This window comes from Cervus canadensis, chromosome 20, assembly GCF_019320065.1.
Source record: "Cervus canadensis isolate Bull #8, Minnesota chromosome 20, ASM1932006v1, whole genome shotgun sequence".
Classification (NCBI taxonomy): Eukaryota; Metazoa; Chordata; class Mammalia; order Artiodactyla; family Cervidae; genus Cervus; species Cervus canadensis.
Window position 1 is genome coordinate 2,824,397 of NC_057405.1, and position 14,193 is coordinate 2,838,589.

General features: G+C 38.5%; 1 protein-coding gene across 2 annotated transcripts in view; it reads right to left on the bottom strand.

Moving 5' to 3' along the window:
* Window positions 1-14,193, bottom strand: part of RNGTT (RNA guanylyltransferase and 5'-phosphatase) — a 223,844-nt gene that overhangs the window by 152,705 nt on the left and 56,946 nt on the right. For both annotated transcript variants that reach the window (XM_043438970.1, XM_043438969.1), the window contains exon 9: window positions 1,452-1,587. In XM_043438970.1, the coding sequence (XP_043294905.1) occupies window positions 1,452-1,587 (136 nt within the window). The remainder of the gene's footprint in view (window positions 1-1,451; window positions 1,588-14,193) is intronic.

Sequence of the window (14,193 nt, forward strand, 5' to 3'; positions counted from 1 at the left end):
TAAAGTAATTTCTCACCAATTAAAAAATAAATTTAAAAAAAAAAAACTACCTTGGCCCCCAGGAGAGTCTAATTCAGTAGGTCTAGCACAGGCTATCATATTTTTTTCACTATTATCCCCTATCATTTTCATAATCAAGATAGTTTGAAAACCCCAAATTACAGTGTTTGCATATACAGTGGCCTATTACTCAGACTTTTATATGAAAAAGGTCCAAAACATATTGCTAAGTAAACAAAAGACAAGTTACAAAACACATTCAGATCTTTTCATGCAAAATTATGCAATAACTATCCATGTGGGTACATATTTGACCAAAGCACTCATTTTCCCCCAGGGCAGAGGTAACTGTATTCAGAATCTTACTGGGACTAGAAGGATTCCCAACTTCCCCGGAGATCCTGATACATATACTGTTTAAGAATCTCTGTTCTGAGTTACTATTTTAATATAAACACAAATCCTTCAAAAGCAGGTGTCAGACTGAACATTTTGGCACAGAGGAAAAGAAACTCTGGAATAATGTTTATCAAAATGATAACGGAAATTCCTCCAGTAGTGGGTATTCAGCTGATTTTTACCAACTTTTTTGTATTGTTCTGTATTATATCAATTTTTATTTACAATGAATTAATACTTTTAGAATCAGGGGAAAGAAAGCTATTCATATAGGAGAAAGATAAAATATTTTTAATCAAATAATTTTATGATTATTAAATATAGATTTTCTGAATGGGAAAATTCTTAACAGTTTCCAAAATTCAAATGTAAAAGTACAGTGGCTGCTTTCAAAGGCACGATCCTCTTTCAACAAGAACTATCAGTCCCTATAGCTAAACAGCCAAGGGAAAATGTATATATCATCGTGTCATGCTCAGTCACATCCAACTATTTGTGACCCGATGGACTACAGCCTTCCAGGCTCCGCTGTCCATGGAATCTTCCAAGCTAGAATAATGGAATGGGTTGCCAGTTCCTCCTGCAGTGGATCTTCCGAACCCAGGGATCAAACCCACATCTACTGGGCCTCTTGCATTGCATATGGATTCTTTACTATTGAGCCACCAGGGAAGTGTGATATGTCATATCACACAATTAAAATTCAATCAACAAGTAAAACCATAAAATAAAATGAATATTTTTCAATAAATTTTTTTTCAATCACAAAGAACAAAAAAATTAAGATTTAATTTTGCTTGCTTACTCTGTATCTAAGACAACAATCAAGTGACAGTAAGTGTAGGAAATGAAGTAAATGAAATTTAACATCTTAGTAAAAACTAGATTCAATTTTTTAACTGTCAACTCTACATCAATAAAAAGAAGTTTTTAAAAAACTGAGTCTGATTCTAAATTTCCTGTTTAATTATTAAAAATATACATTTACTTGCACAAGAAAGAAAAACAGCAATGTTTGATTTTTTTAAAAAAAAGATAAAAATATGACTTACCCCATCTAAGAGAGTATTTGATAAATGCATACGGAGATCTTTACGAAATGGAAATTCCAGATTTGAAACATGAAACACTGAATTATCTCTATCAATCATAAAAACTTCATTTGTGCCATCAATCAACATCATATACCTATAAATGAAACATTAAGAAAGTAATATTAACAGTATAATTCAAGAATAGGGTCATAAGAAATAACAGTTAAACTGTTTTTCCTTAGACTTGCAATAGCTACCTGGAATAATGTTCACCAGAGTACCCCCTCCACCATCATTCAGATTAAAGTACCATAAATAATAAATTTGATTTTTTTTTAACTTTTTGCTTCCTATAAAAAACACAGGGTATCCAGAAATCAAAACTTTTTATGAAAACAATGTGATATTCAAAAGCAATCTTATAACCCATCTTAGGAGTGACGCATTCTCTAATTTTTATTAAACTTCAGAAAACAAAGTTTATAAAACACACAAACACACATATATTTAATTACTGCATTTTACTGACTCAACAGCTATATGGATTAGGTGCTGCTGTCTCCACTTGGCAGTAGGAAAAAAACAAGTAAGTGATCGGCAAATGCCCAGACTTCAACGTATCCCTTCTACCATACAACAATGAACAGAACAGCTAACCCCTTTCTTTGAATTAATATGATGTAAAACCAGATCCCACCATTTCAGGAACAACTATCATTCATTACTATCGAATTAAAATATTTTTTAACGCAAGTTCATAAAAATTTTCATTAGTCAATCATTTCATTTCAGAAAGTGAAGAAGAACTAAACAACCTCTTGATGAAAGTAAGAGAGGAGAGTGAAAAAGTTGGCTTAAAGCTCAGCATTCAGAAAACTAAGATCATGGCATCCGGTCCCATCACTTCATGGCAAATAGATAGGGAAACAGTGGCTGACTTTATTTTTCTGGGCTCCTAAATCACTGCAGATGGTTATCTGCAGCCATGAAATTAAAAGACGCTTACTCCTTGGAAGGAAAGTTATGACCAACCTAGACAGCATATTAAAAAGCAGAGACATTACTTTGCCAACAAAGGTCCATCTAGTCAAGGCTATGGTTTTTCCAGTGGTCATGTATAGATGTGAGAGTTGGGACTATAAAGAAAGCTGAGCACAGAAGAATTGATGCTTTTGAACTGTGGTGTTGGAGAAGACTCTTGAGAGTCCCTTGGACTCCAAGGAGATCCAACCAGTCCATCCTAAAGGAAATCAGTCCTGGGTGTTCATTGGAAGGACTGATGTTGAAGCTGAAACTCCAATATTTTGGCCACCTGATGTGAAGAGCTGACTCATTGGAAAAGACCCTGATGCTGGGAAAGACTGAGGGCAGGAGGAGAAGGGGATGTCAGAGGATGAGATGGTTAGATGGCATCACTGATTCAATGGACATGGGTTTGGGTGAACTGCGGGAGTTGGTGATGGACAGGGAGGCCTGCAGTTCCTGGGATTGCAAAGAGTCAGACACGACTGAGCGACTGAACTGAACTGAAGTGATCTTCCCCGGTGGCTCAGACAGTAAAGAATCCACCTGCAATGTGGGAGACCTGGCTTGGGAAGATCCCCTGGCGAAGCAAATGGCTACCCACTCCAGTATTCTGGCCTGGAGAATTCCATGGACAAAGGAGCCTGGCAAGCTACAGTCCATGGGGTTGCAAAGAGTCACACATGACTGAGCATCTTTCATTTCACTTCACTTCATATACATTAAAATGACTTTGGTCATTAGTCATCCTTCCAGTGACCAAGTTATTGTCAATACATTTATTGATGTATTGATGTAAGTTACTGTCACTGACTCCCAACTAGTGGATCATCAAGAATGGAGCACTAGTGCACACCACATAAAAAAATGAAGTCCAGATGAGTTCACAGTTGAGGAAATTACAGACTGACAGGCTATACTACCAAACAGACAGCAGCAAGATTTGAGGTAAAAATGGAGACCATATCCAGGCACCAAACTCTTCAAAGAATGAGAAAAATTTGACAGTAATAAATTAGAAAGTTGAAAGGCATGAGCTTCAAAGGAACGGAAGAATCACTGTGTTGTTTGGTTTGTTGTTAAATGAAACAATGGACGAATAATAGTCCCGATGTACCACTGAGAATGGAAGAGAAGGTGGGTCAGTCGGTCTAATCTCCTACCTGTGAGGCAGATGAGAAAAAAAGCAGCAGCAACCGAAAGATGGGAGCTGAATCAAGCTAAGGCCAGGGGATTGAAGAAGCGTTCAACTGAAGATGTGGAAGCAAACATACATGGAGGCTATTAAACCAGAAGACAATTTATTTCCCATAAACAAGTGTTCTAAGAAAATGGAGAGACGTGTCAGGAGAGGGGAAGGGAGGGCTGATTAAGGGAACAGAAGTGCGTGGCAACAGGCTGAAGAGCAGCGAAACTGACCAAAGGGGCAGACATCTGGGGACTGGACTAGGAGCATGCTGCTACTAGCGTTTTCAAAATAATTAGTCCCAGCAGGCCCCTGGAGAGGAGGCGGAGGACTCCTGCCCTTGTACATATTAAAAGAGCAGCAGCCCTAGGAGATGAGGATCGTGAAGACTCAGGCTGCACTTGGAAAAAGAAAATCAGCCTCCGTCTAGACTGACAGTGCACCTGAGAGACTCGGACCAGCCGCTGGGCCCGCAGACTGGCCAACAACAGCAACATCAGCTCCCAAGGCCCTCCTGCACGTGCGTTCCAAACGCTGCCTCTCCTGGAAGAATCTAGTCTTCCTGAAGAAGTCAGCCTTGCCCTGGGTGGCGTTTCAAAGAGAATTCAAATCAACATGAGAACAGGTCAAGTAAAAAGCCTTCTGATACCTGCAAAAATAGTACTGAAGGCACAGTCTATCACGTTGTTTAAAGACTCAGGACGGCACTTTGCAAAGTGTATTATTAACTTTTAGTATTTCCATGGCAAAATAATCAGGAATATTTAAGGTTGTGAGAAAACATACAAGGAATTACTCAGTTTTCCAAGTTATTAAACTTTTTCTCCAGTTTTAAAAAAAACATAGAAAAGCCTATTAATTTAACTTAGCCCATTATTTCCTAAACTTATTCCTGATATCTGTTAATATCTGCAGAACTAGTAGTCCATATTCACAATCTGAGAAGAGCTGGCTTATGCTAATGAATTTCAGAATTCAGAAAAAAGAAATAGTTTACCTCTTCTGATCATATGATAACAACAGAAATTATATCTCCCTTTTTGCTGGTTGCCCAGAAGCTCAGAATTGAATATAATGTTCAAACAAAATAAGTATTAAATCCTAGGGTGCTGGTACATTTGCTTTTTCTGTCATAATTATTCTCTATTCATTTTTTAACAGATTTGAGATAAGTATACACACACATAAATATACATCTATATATAAATATGTATATAAATACAATATTATATAATATATATTTAAATATAATATAAATATGTATATATATCTTACTATCAGAGTTTGCTTTTTACTTCAAAATACTATCTCTGTATACTTATGCATAAACAGATTTAAAAGACCAAGGAAGAAAGGGCTTTAGAAGATGGAATTCACTATAAAAGATTGCTCATGGGAAACTCAGCATGCATCTACAGACATATCGTAGAAATTATTTAGCAGCTGGTATTCAGGGATTCTTCTCCACATATAAATTTTCAGGCTTTAGAACAAAAGTTTCTGGGATGCAATTTCTGGTTTGAATTCCAGTCATTTCAAATCACACGTTCTTTTGTTGTGCGACACCCACAAAAAGTAAGAAGTTTTTTCATGTTAGGGAAGAAATAAGGAATGTGGAAATATTTTCATATCACTTCAAAGTCTCTGAATGAATACATTCTTTAAAAAAATGAAACCATCCCATGTACCATCAGATGCTGGTTTAGTATATAATGATGGTTCTACCTTCAGTGGAAAACGATCACTAATGCAATATGATTTCTTATTAATTGTGATGTAACTTCAACTGCAAATCTAATGTACAGCATTATTAAATTATTTGTATAATATCCATTCTCATTAAAAGACAAAAATTAGTAAGAAGTCTCACTCACTAGAAAGCGCTGATTCATTTTTTATGTTAAAGCACACACACTGCAGCCACGCAAACAACAGCAGAGCCAGACGCACTCGTCACGCATTCAGGCCAGGCCACAAGGCTCGCATGGCCTTAGTTCCATGACCCCTGATGGGGAAGCGCAGAGTCCTAACCACTGCACCACCAGGGAAGCCTCGCATATACTGTTTTATGGTAAATACCCTTCAAGACAGTCACTGAGATGTGAGACAGCTACTGAAGCAAAACCACCAACTGCATATTAATACAATTCAGGAAGTACATAATTAAAGAAAAGGAAAACTGATTAAAAAAATTGGTAACTAATAGCATCTTAAGAATTTTAATTCACACTTCTAATAGTCTCAGGGTAAAATTGTCTTTAAACATCTTACAGTTTAAATTTATCACCAATATCCATTGATACAGAAAGAGATTCACCACATATCAAATGAAGAAAGAGCCAGTTAAAAATCAGAATGTATGGTATCAGGGGTAGGGAGGTAAAATTCTGAAGAGCAAAACAGACAGGAAAGCCTATACCAAAATGGTAAGAACTGTCATCTCTAGGTAGAATTACTAATGATATTTGCCTTCTTCATTATACTTTTTTGTACTTTTAAGAAATTTAAAAAATAAGCACATATTGTTTTTTCAAGCCAGGGTGGGGGTGAAAATTAAAGCTACAGAAAAAAACAAAAAATAGAAATACAGTCTAATCACAGTCTAAACATTTTTCCTTTGGCAATAAAATAAGATGGGATGCTAAACCTCGGTCCGACTCTTTGCGACCCCATGGACTATACAATCCACGGAATTCTCTAGGCCAGAATACTGGAGTGGGTAGCCTTTTCCCTTCTCCAGGGGATCTTCCCAACCCAGGAATCGAAAAGGGGTCTCCTGCACTGCAGGTGGATTCTTTCCCAACTGAGCTATCAGGGAAGCCCAGTCACACCATAGCAGCTTCAAAATTGGCAGGTATTTCTCCTCTCCTATTATAAAGCACTCACAGTGGGTAATAAAAACAGAAAAGTTGACTCATTTCACCATCTCTATCCACTTTTACCAATTCCCATCAAACTAACTATAGTTTTTTTTCTTTTTAAAGGATTAACCAATTAATCTTTTAAAATACTTACTAAAGGGTCAACCAGTTATCAGGCACAGATGCTAGAAATACAACAATGAACAGCACAAGTTCTTCATCTAACTTCACATGGTTTTATACCCTTAGCAAGAAAATAAGACACTAAACAAATAATCCCAAGCATTGTAAGTACTCATAAGGTGAAGCTGTTGTTCAGTTGCTAAGTCGTGTCTGACTCCTCTGCAACTCCACGGACTACAGCCCACCAGGCTCCTCCGTCCATAAGATTTTCCAGGCAAGAATACTGGAGTGGGTTGCCATTTCCTTCCCCAAGGGACAGTTGGAGTGGGTTGCCATTTCCTTCCCCAAGGGACAGTCCACCAGACCCAGGGATTGAACCCTCATCTCCTGCGTTAGCAGGCAGATTCTTCACCACTGAGCCACCAGGGAAGCCCCAACAGGAGGCACGAGATGCCACAGGAGCACACGGAAGATACAACCTGTCAGAGCTCAGACATCAGGAAAGGGATCCCGGAAGGATTCTCCTGTAGCTGATAGTAACAGCAGGTTATACTCACTCAGTGAGCAATGACTATGCACAAAGGAAAGTCAAAGTACTTTATGCTAACTCAATTAAGTCTTAAAACAATCTGACCATGTAGAGAAAATTATTCTGCCTGTATTCCTGATGAGGAAACTGAAATCACACTCAGCAACCTGCTCAAAGCCATAAAGCTGGCAAAACAGCAAAGCTGTTATTAAAAACCTAGACAAGAGCCTATCTCGACAACCTCCATAGCATCCTGCCTCTGACCTGCATCGTGCAGGAGTTAACTGAACGCACATTGTGGGGGGTGAGGGGGAAAGGGAAGAGGACGGGGTGTTGTTGTGAGAACCAGTGCTTGGTACACAGCCTGCCAGGTGCAACATCCTTGAGACAAAAACAGAAGGTTCATGCTCTGGCAACAAAAACAATGAATGCAGAATATGGAAGCAGAGAGAGAAAGATAACTTGAGACTAGAGAAGTAGTCAAGGACTCAGTGATTAATGAAAACTATTTTTAACTTTTTTCTAGAAAGTGGAAAATCCCTCTTTTGAGACAAACAGAAACCATAAAGGGTAATCTAAACCCAAGAGATGTAATTCCTCAGGAAACTGGTTACATAGATATTGGGAAGATGAAAGGTAAGAAGGGAAAATGAAGGTAATCAAGAGATGAGTAACTGCAGGAGGTACTCTACCCAGAGGGCTGGGGGAACAGAATGGAAGAGGCACATTAGCAGAGGCCAGGAGTTTGGAGGATGGGCCCTGTGAAACATGGGAGAGGTGGGGAGGTCAGTGGAGCTCAGGGCTCAAACCTCTAAGGAAGTGGCAGCACATGGCTAAGACCTGGACCTCTAAGGAGAGGAGCCCGGCACCTCAAGTTTCAGTCTCTACAGAGGAGTACAGAAGGAGGATGCTCAAGCTGCTGAGCAGACACAGCGTCGTGGGGGAGGACACGCGGGTGGCACTGCTCTGCCTAGAATGCACCTCCCGCAGCAGGCACGCCTGGAGGGAGCAGTGCCGCCGTGCTGAGACTGCTAAAAGCAGCTGGGGGGGGAGGCAAAGCTGCCGCCACCTGCTGAAGGGGTAAAGAAACATGAGGGAAGTCCCTTCTCTCACCTGCCAAGTTCCTGCTAGTGCACCCCACGGTAAAACTCAAAAGGACGCGAGCTGGCAAGCAAGTCTGAGAAACACAGTCTGCACAGTTTACAAGGGTGGACTGGGAGCTCAGAAACAGCAGACCACTGAAATGATCTTAGCTGAGTAATAGCACAATCTGATCTGCATTTTCCAAAGTTCACCCCCACATCATGTGTACTCCCATAGGGCAGGAACCCGTCTGTAGACCAGAGAAATTATGAGGTTTTTACGGTACCCCAAGTGGGAATGCAGTGGCAATGACAACTTAGAGGTGTAACTGGATGAATTCGACCCATGAAAGAGGCAGACAGACAGGATACTACGCTCTGACAGGCAGTGGGGCTGAGGGGCGAAGTCGAGGGGACTTCCAGGCTTCTGGCAGGAGGAATGGGTGCACTCGATTTACTGATCCATGGAGCACTGGAGGAGGGTGGAAGTGATGGCGTATGGACTTGGAGCTTGCCATTTTTACACTGGAAACCAAATGTCCTGATTTTCTCTATCCCTGTGTCTAACAGGTTGGAGGCAGAATCTAAGCCAGACAACCAAACACTCCCTTCTCAAAACTTTTAACTTGAGTGACAGGGAGGCACGGGAATAGCTTAAAAGTGACTCAGAGCGATGGCAGAGGCGTCATTAGCAAACGCCAACAGTGGCTTCCTCTTCCAAGAGCTCCTGTGCCTGACCTTGGCCCTGGTCCTTGCGGCCAGGCCTCCCTTGATTCTTACCCATTTTCTGGGACTGGTTCCCCTCAGAGTCAGCCTTCCAACATATCCCTTTGCTTACATGAGCCGAAGTTGGTTTCCACTGCTTATAGTCGATCTAATGCTAATAGATACGCTGAGTTTTGGGTTGCTTTTTTTCCATTTTGCCTATTATATACAGCTGAATTCATGTTAAGCTAAATGTGCCCACGGCAGAATCCCACTGCAATATGTTCCCCAAACTATCCTTAATACCAACGGTTACATGACACTAGCTCTTTTCACAATAACCTCATGCCAAAAGATACGCCATCTATTTCCTGTCCTTGACTGTACGTTAAGCCCAAAGTTTACCTTCCCTTGTATCTTTTCTCCCATAAGAATTCATTGCCAAACCTCTACTGTTTCTATACCAGCTACATTACCTCTCATTTCTATTCCCAAAAGAACTGGCATACAGTTCCTGAAACCTAATTCTCAAGACTGCAGAGAAATAAATTCAGCTACATTAAAATTTCTTATAAAGAAAATTCACAGTTTAGAGCCAATTCCCCATATACAATCATAAACCTTCCTGACATAAGAGCAGTTGGTCAGACTCCCCCAACCCCACCAACACCTGTCAGACCTTATTTCAGAAACGATATAAGAAAAGCTGACCTGCTAAACTCCAGCCCTCTTCCTTCCCCATGGGGGCTTATGAATGCTTTGCCTTTTTCTCTCACTAGCTCACCATTCAGTAAATTTGATCTTTGGTAATCTTTTTTGCAAAGTATATCCATGTCCTCTTTAAGCCATTTTTCCCCATTTCTTTCAACTTTTAAAGAAAAGGGAAATGTATGTTATGCATATTTTACCACAATTTTAAAAAATGAAAAACAAGAAGTTACAGTCATATGAGTTTTCACCTAGACCAAATAAAAAATCAGTGTCACAGAGTCACTTTCACAACCTGTATCATACTCTCAATTTATCTCATCTTACAAAAATGAAATCCATTTTCTCAGGAGAGTTTTCAAATGAGTCAAAACAGAGTTTTTTATAAATGTCTTCTATTTGTTGCAATATAGTTTGTTTGGTTACCTGTGTTAGAACAGTACATCTTGTCACTTTTCACACAGTAAGTAACTTACCTACCTTATAAGCAAGCTTATAGGCTAGGCTCAGAACCTAACTACCATTCAGAGTAGAATTCTATGGAAACACAACCTAAAGTCTACCAACTTAAAGTAAGGAATCTCAGAAAAAGGTTTCAGATAACTTAAAACATCACTGTACTGCTTCCACAAAAAGACCAATATTTGATGATAAAACAACATAATCCTACACATGAGCTTTGCTTCCAAACATAATGTCTATGATCTGCTTATCTGACACAAACATTTCAACCTTTGGAAACAAAAAGTATCTGAAGGAAGAGTACAGTTTTTACCTAATCTCACCTTCCCAGAAATTCAAAGAACTCAATTAAGGTCATTCTTATTTTCACATTAACAAGTTAAAGAGAACATGCACACAAACAGTAACACTACCACTTAACCTTTTTTAAATGTTTTATTTCTGCTGTTAACAATCATTGAAATGAAGGCACGGTCCTAACATATTCTTCACATAACTGGGAAGACACGGTTCCTAAGAATTAACTATGAAAATTCTCAGACTCCCCTGGTGACTCAGTGGAGGAAGAATCCACCCGCCAATGCAGGGGGCCTGGGAAGACCCCACAGGCTGCGGAGCCCTAAGTTCATGTAGCACCGCTACTGAGCCCACGCGCTCAGAGCCTGAGCAAGAAGAGGAGCCACGACGGTGAGCAGCCCATGCACCACTGCTAGAGAAAGCCCGCGTGCAACCAAGACCCAGGGCAACTAAAACAAAAATAAACATTATTTAACAAGGAAACTACCAAAAGTTTCATTCAACATTATAGAAGATTCCAACCCAACAGGTATTTTTATTTTGATGTATTGATTCTAAAAGCATAACAGACTTCTTCAAAAAGATTAGCTTCTTTTTATCTTCATATCACATCAATTTAAATTCATGAAACAGATGTGATTAAAGTTTTATAGTCTTAAATTCACTTTAAGCCCACAGCTTCATTCTATTACATGATCACTTATATACACACAACAGTAATTAAACAGACAATCTGTATTATTTAAATTGCAAAGCCCATTTACTTCCTCTCCAATTTAACTGTCAAACTTTGATCTTAACATGTTAATTGTAAATTAAATGGCAGGCCAAAAGCATACGACTGAACATTTGAACAGTCTGCCAGCATTTAAATGTCTTCTACCCATGGATAGTCAAATTATTCTATATGTTGTTTCTACAGCAAGTTTTCCACTATGTGAACATAACATAAGATTGGTACTTGGTAAACTTGGTAAACTTTGGTAAACTTGGTAAACTTTGTCTGTGGAAAAATTAGCAGTCAAAAAACTTTATTTCAACTTACATAATTCATCACAAATAATTCTTGAAAACCTAGGGGTACTTACCATGAAAAAAATAATCACAAATCATCTAAGCCTTCTCACTAAAATATCATGTATGCCTATTTCTAATAACAGCAATAATTTTTAAAGCATGGATGTTTCTATTTCAAGAAACCTCCTTCAACCAGCAAGACTTAGTCTTGCGCAAAGCTTAAAAATGAACACTGCGGAAAGAATCTGGCAGGCACAGGGCCCAGTATCAGTTTCTGGATTCCTCCCTCCCATTTCACAGAATTAATGACACATAATGCAAATAATCAACTTTTTAATAAGATTTAGAGTAAACTTTTTGTTCCAAACCACCCGAAAATTTAAACTTTTAATTTTCTTACTTCGTTTTCATGAAGTATGAGTGGTACCAGTGCTCTCACAGGCTTTGGAAAGAAAATCTCAGTTTCAGAGCCTGTAACACCAGGCTCTCAATCAGGATTTGCCAACCAGACTCTAAAAAACAGGCAGGCATCTGGAACCAAAAATCCCATCAAATATTATAAGATGACTATAACAGTCCAACCCAAAGGTATATGCTTTAACTTCGGAACTGTAACTGCCCTACCCTTTCTCATTTTGCCATCCTCCACTGCTCAGAAATACATACATGTCTGCTGCCAAGCTTTCGTTTCTATAAAACTACATCTTGTCCTAAAATACATTATCTTCAAACCCTTACTCAAAACTCCCTTTCAAGGAATCTCTCATACTCTAAGTAACAGGTCCTATTCAACTCGCTCTATCCCTCCAAGTTTTCTAAAACTTGAAATCTAGTATGTACCACCTCTGGTAGAAAAGAAAGCATACAGCAGGAGCAAGCAGGAGCCTTAAAATTTACTTTAAGGAGTTTCAACTTTACTTTTAATTGAGCTCATTTAAGCTAAAATGTAACAAATATTAAAAAACATAAAATAATATATACACTGTGTTATTCACTAGTGAACATTAGTAGTATTAAAAGTATTTTCTTACAAGCCGTTAATTATTTTATATATATACACACACCAAATAGGAGTGAAGACATCCATAGGCAGAAGAGAAGGCCCCTACACAGAAAGGTATGTGGGAGGCCACTGTGGAGGTTAAGACATTCCAGACAGGCTCTTTCTAGCTATGTGATTTTGCACAAATTACTTGATTACTCTAAAATGCAGTTTCCTCATCAAAAATTTCCACCTCCTAATGTGGCTGTAAGAATTAAATGAGTTAGTACCCCCATGCTCAAAGTAGCATTATCCAAACCAGCAACAGTGTAGAAGCAATGCAAGTATCCACTGACAGATAAAAGGATAAGCAAAATGCGGTATATATATTAAATGGAATGTTATTCTGCCCAAGAAAAGGAGAAAATTTCTGAAATATGCTATAATACAAATGAACCTTGAGGACATTATGCTAAGTGAAATAAGCCAGTCACAAAAAGATAACTACCACATGATTCTACCTCTTTAAGGAACCTAGATTAGTTTAAAAAAAAAAACCAGAAAGATCAAAAGTAAAATGGGTGATTACCAGGGGAATGGAAAATTATCACTTAATGGGTATAGACTTTTAGTTCTACAAGATGAAAAGAGTTCTGGACATGAGTGGCAGTGATGTGTGCAAACATTATGAATGTATTTAACACCACTGAACTATATACTAAATAATAGTTAAACTGGTAAATTTTACATTATGTGTATTTTACCACCATAAAAAAAATTTTTTTAATGAATTAATACAGGAAGGATACAAAACTCTACCCGGTACATGGTAATAAAACTTAAGTTACTGATACTACATTATGTCCAAGGCACACAGTAAGTACCTAATTAAGGCAGGATATAATTATCAATACCACAACTATTACTTTACACAATCCAAACAAGAGTTGAGGTCACTGATAAACAAAGACTGGATAAGAGAGAAAGGATTCATTTCCTGTAGGCAGGAAAGAAGAGGACATCTCTTCTGAATAAAGAGGAAAAAGATAAGTGAACCAGAAATTTTGAACTGGTAGAAAAATAACCCTTGGTAACTCCCTGTGAAGGTGATTCACAGCCCTCAAACTCAAGCTTATAAGCGTATTTACACAAAGGGAGACAACAACTACAGTAAACAGCTCCTTTTAATTTTCCCATGAAGAGTTATAACCCAAGAAAATTTTGTAAAATCAGAAGCTGCACTACCTGAGTGAGCAATAACTCAAAGAGCCAAATAAAGGAACCTGTATCAGGTGCATGTCTCAATCTGCCTAGGAAACTGTTTTCTAAACACTAAGATGATAAAAACAAACCTGAGCCTAAAATATTTCAATGTATTGAAACAGCTTCTTAAGATTTACTAACAAAAATGGTATATATAAGTAAACACACGGTAACTCCAAAAGCTATTGTACATAATGGAAAACTATTACATTTTTGTCCCAGTCTAGTACATCAAATAAAAATTAGTAAAAGGATAATTTAAACAAAATTATACTTAAGGGAATTCCCTGGTAATCAGTGGTTAGGACTCCACACTTTCACTGCCAAGAGAATGGGTTCAATCCTTGGTGGGGAACTAAGATCCCACAAGCTGAACTGTGTGTCCAAATTAAAATATATATGGATACAGATATATACATGTATATACATATAATATACATTATGGGGCTTCCTTGGTGGCTCAGTGGTAAAGAATCCACCTGCCCATGCAGGAGATGCAGGAGACAAGTTTGATCCCTGGGT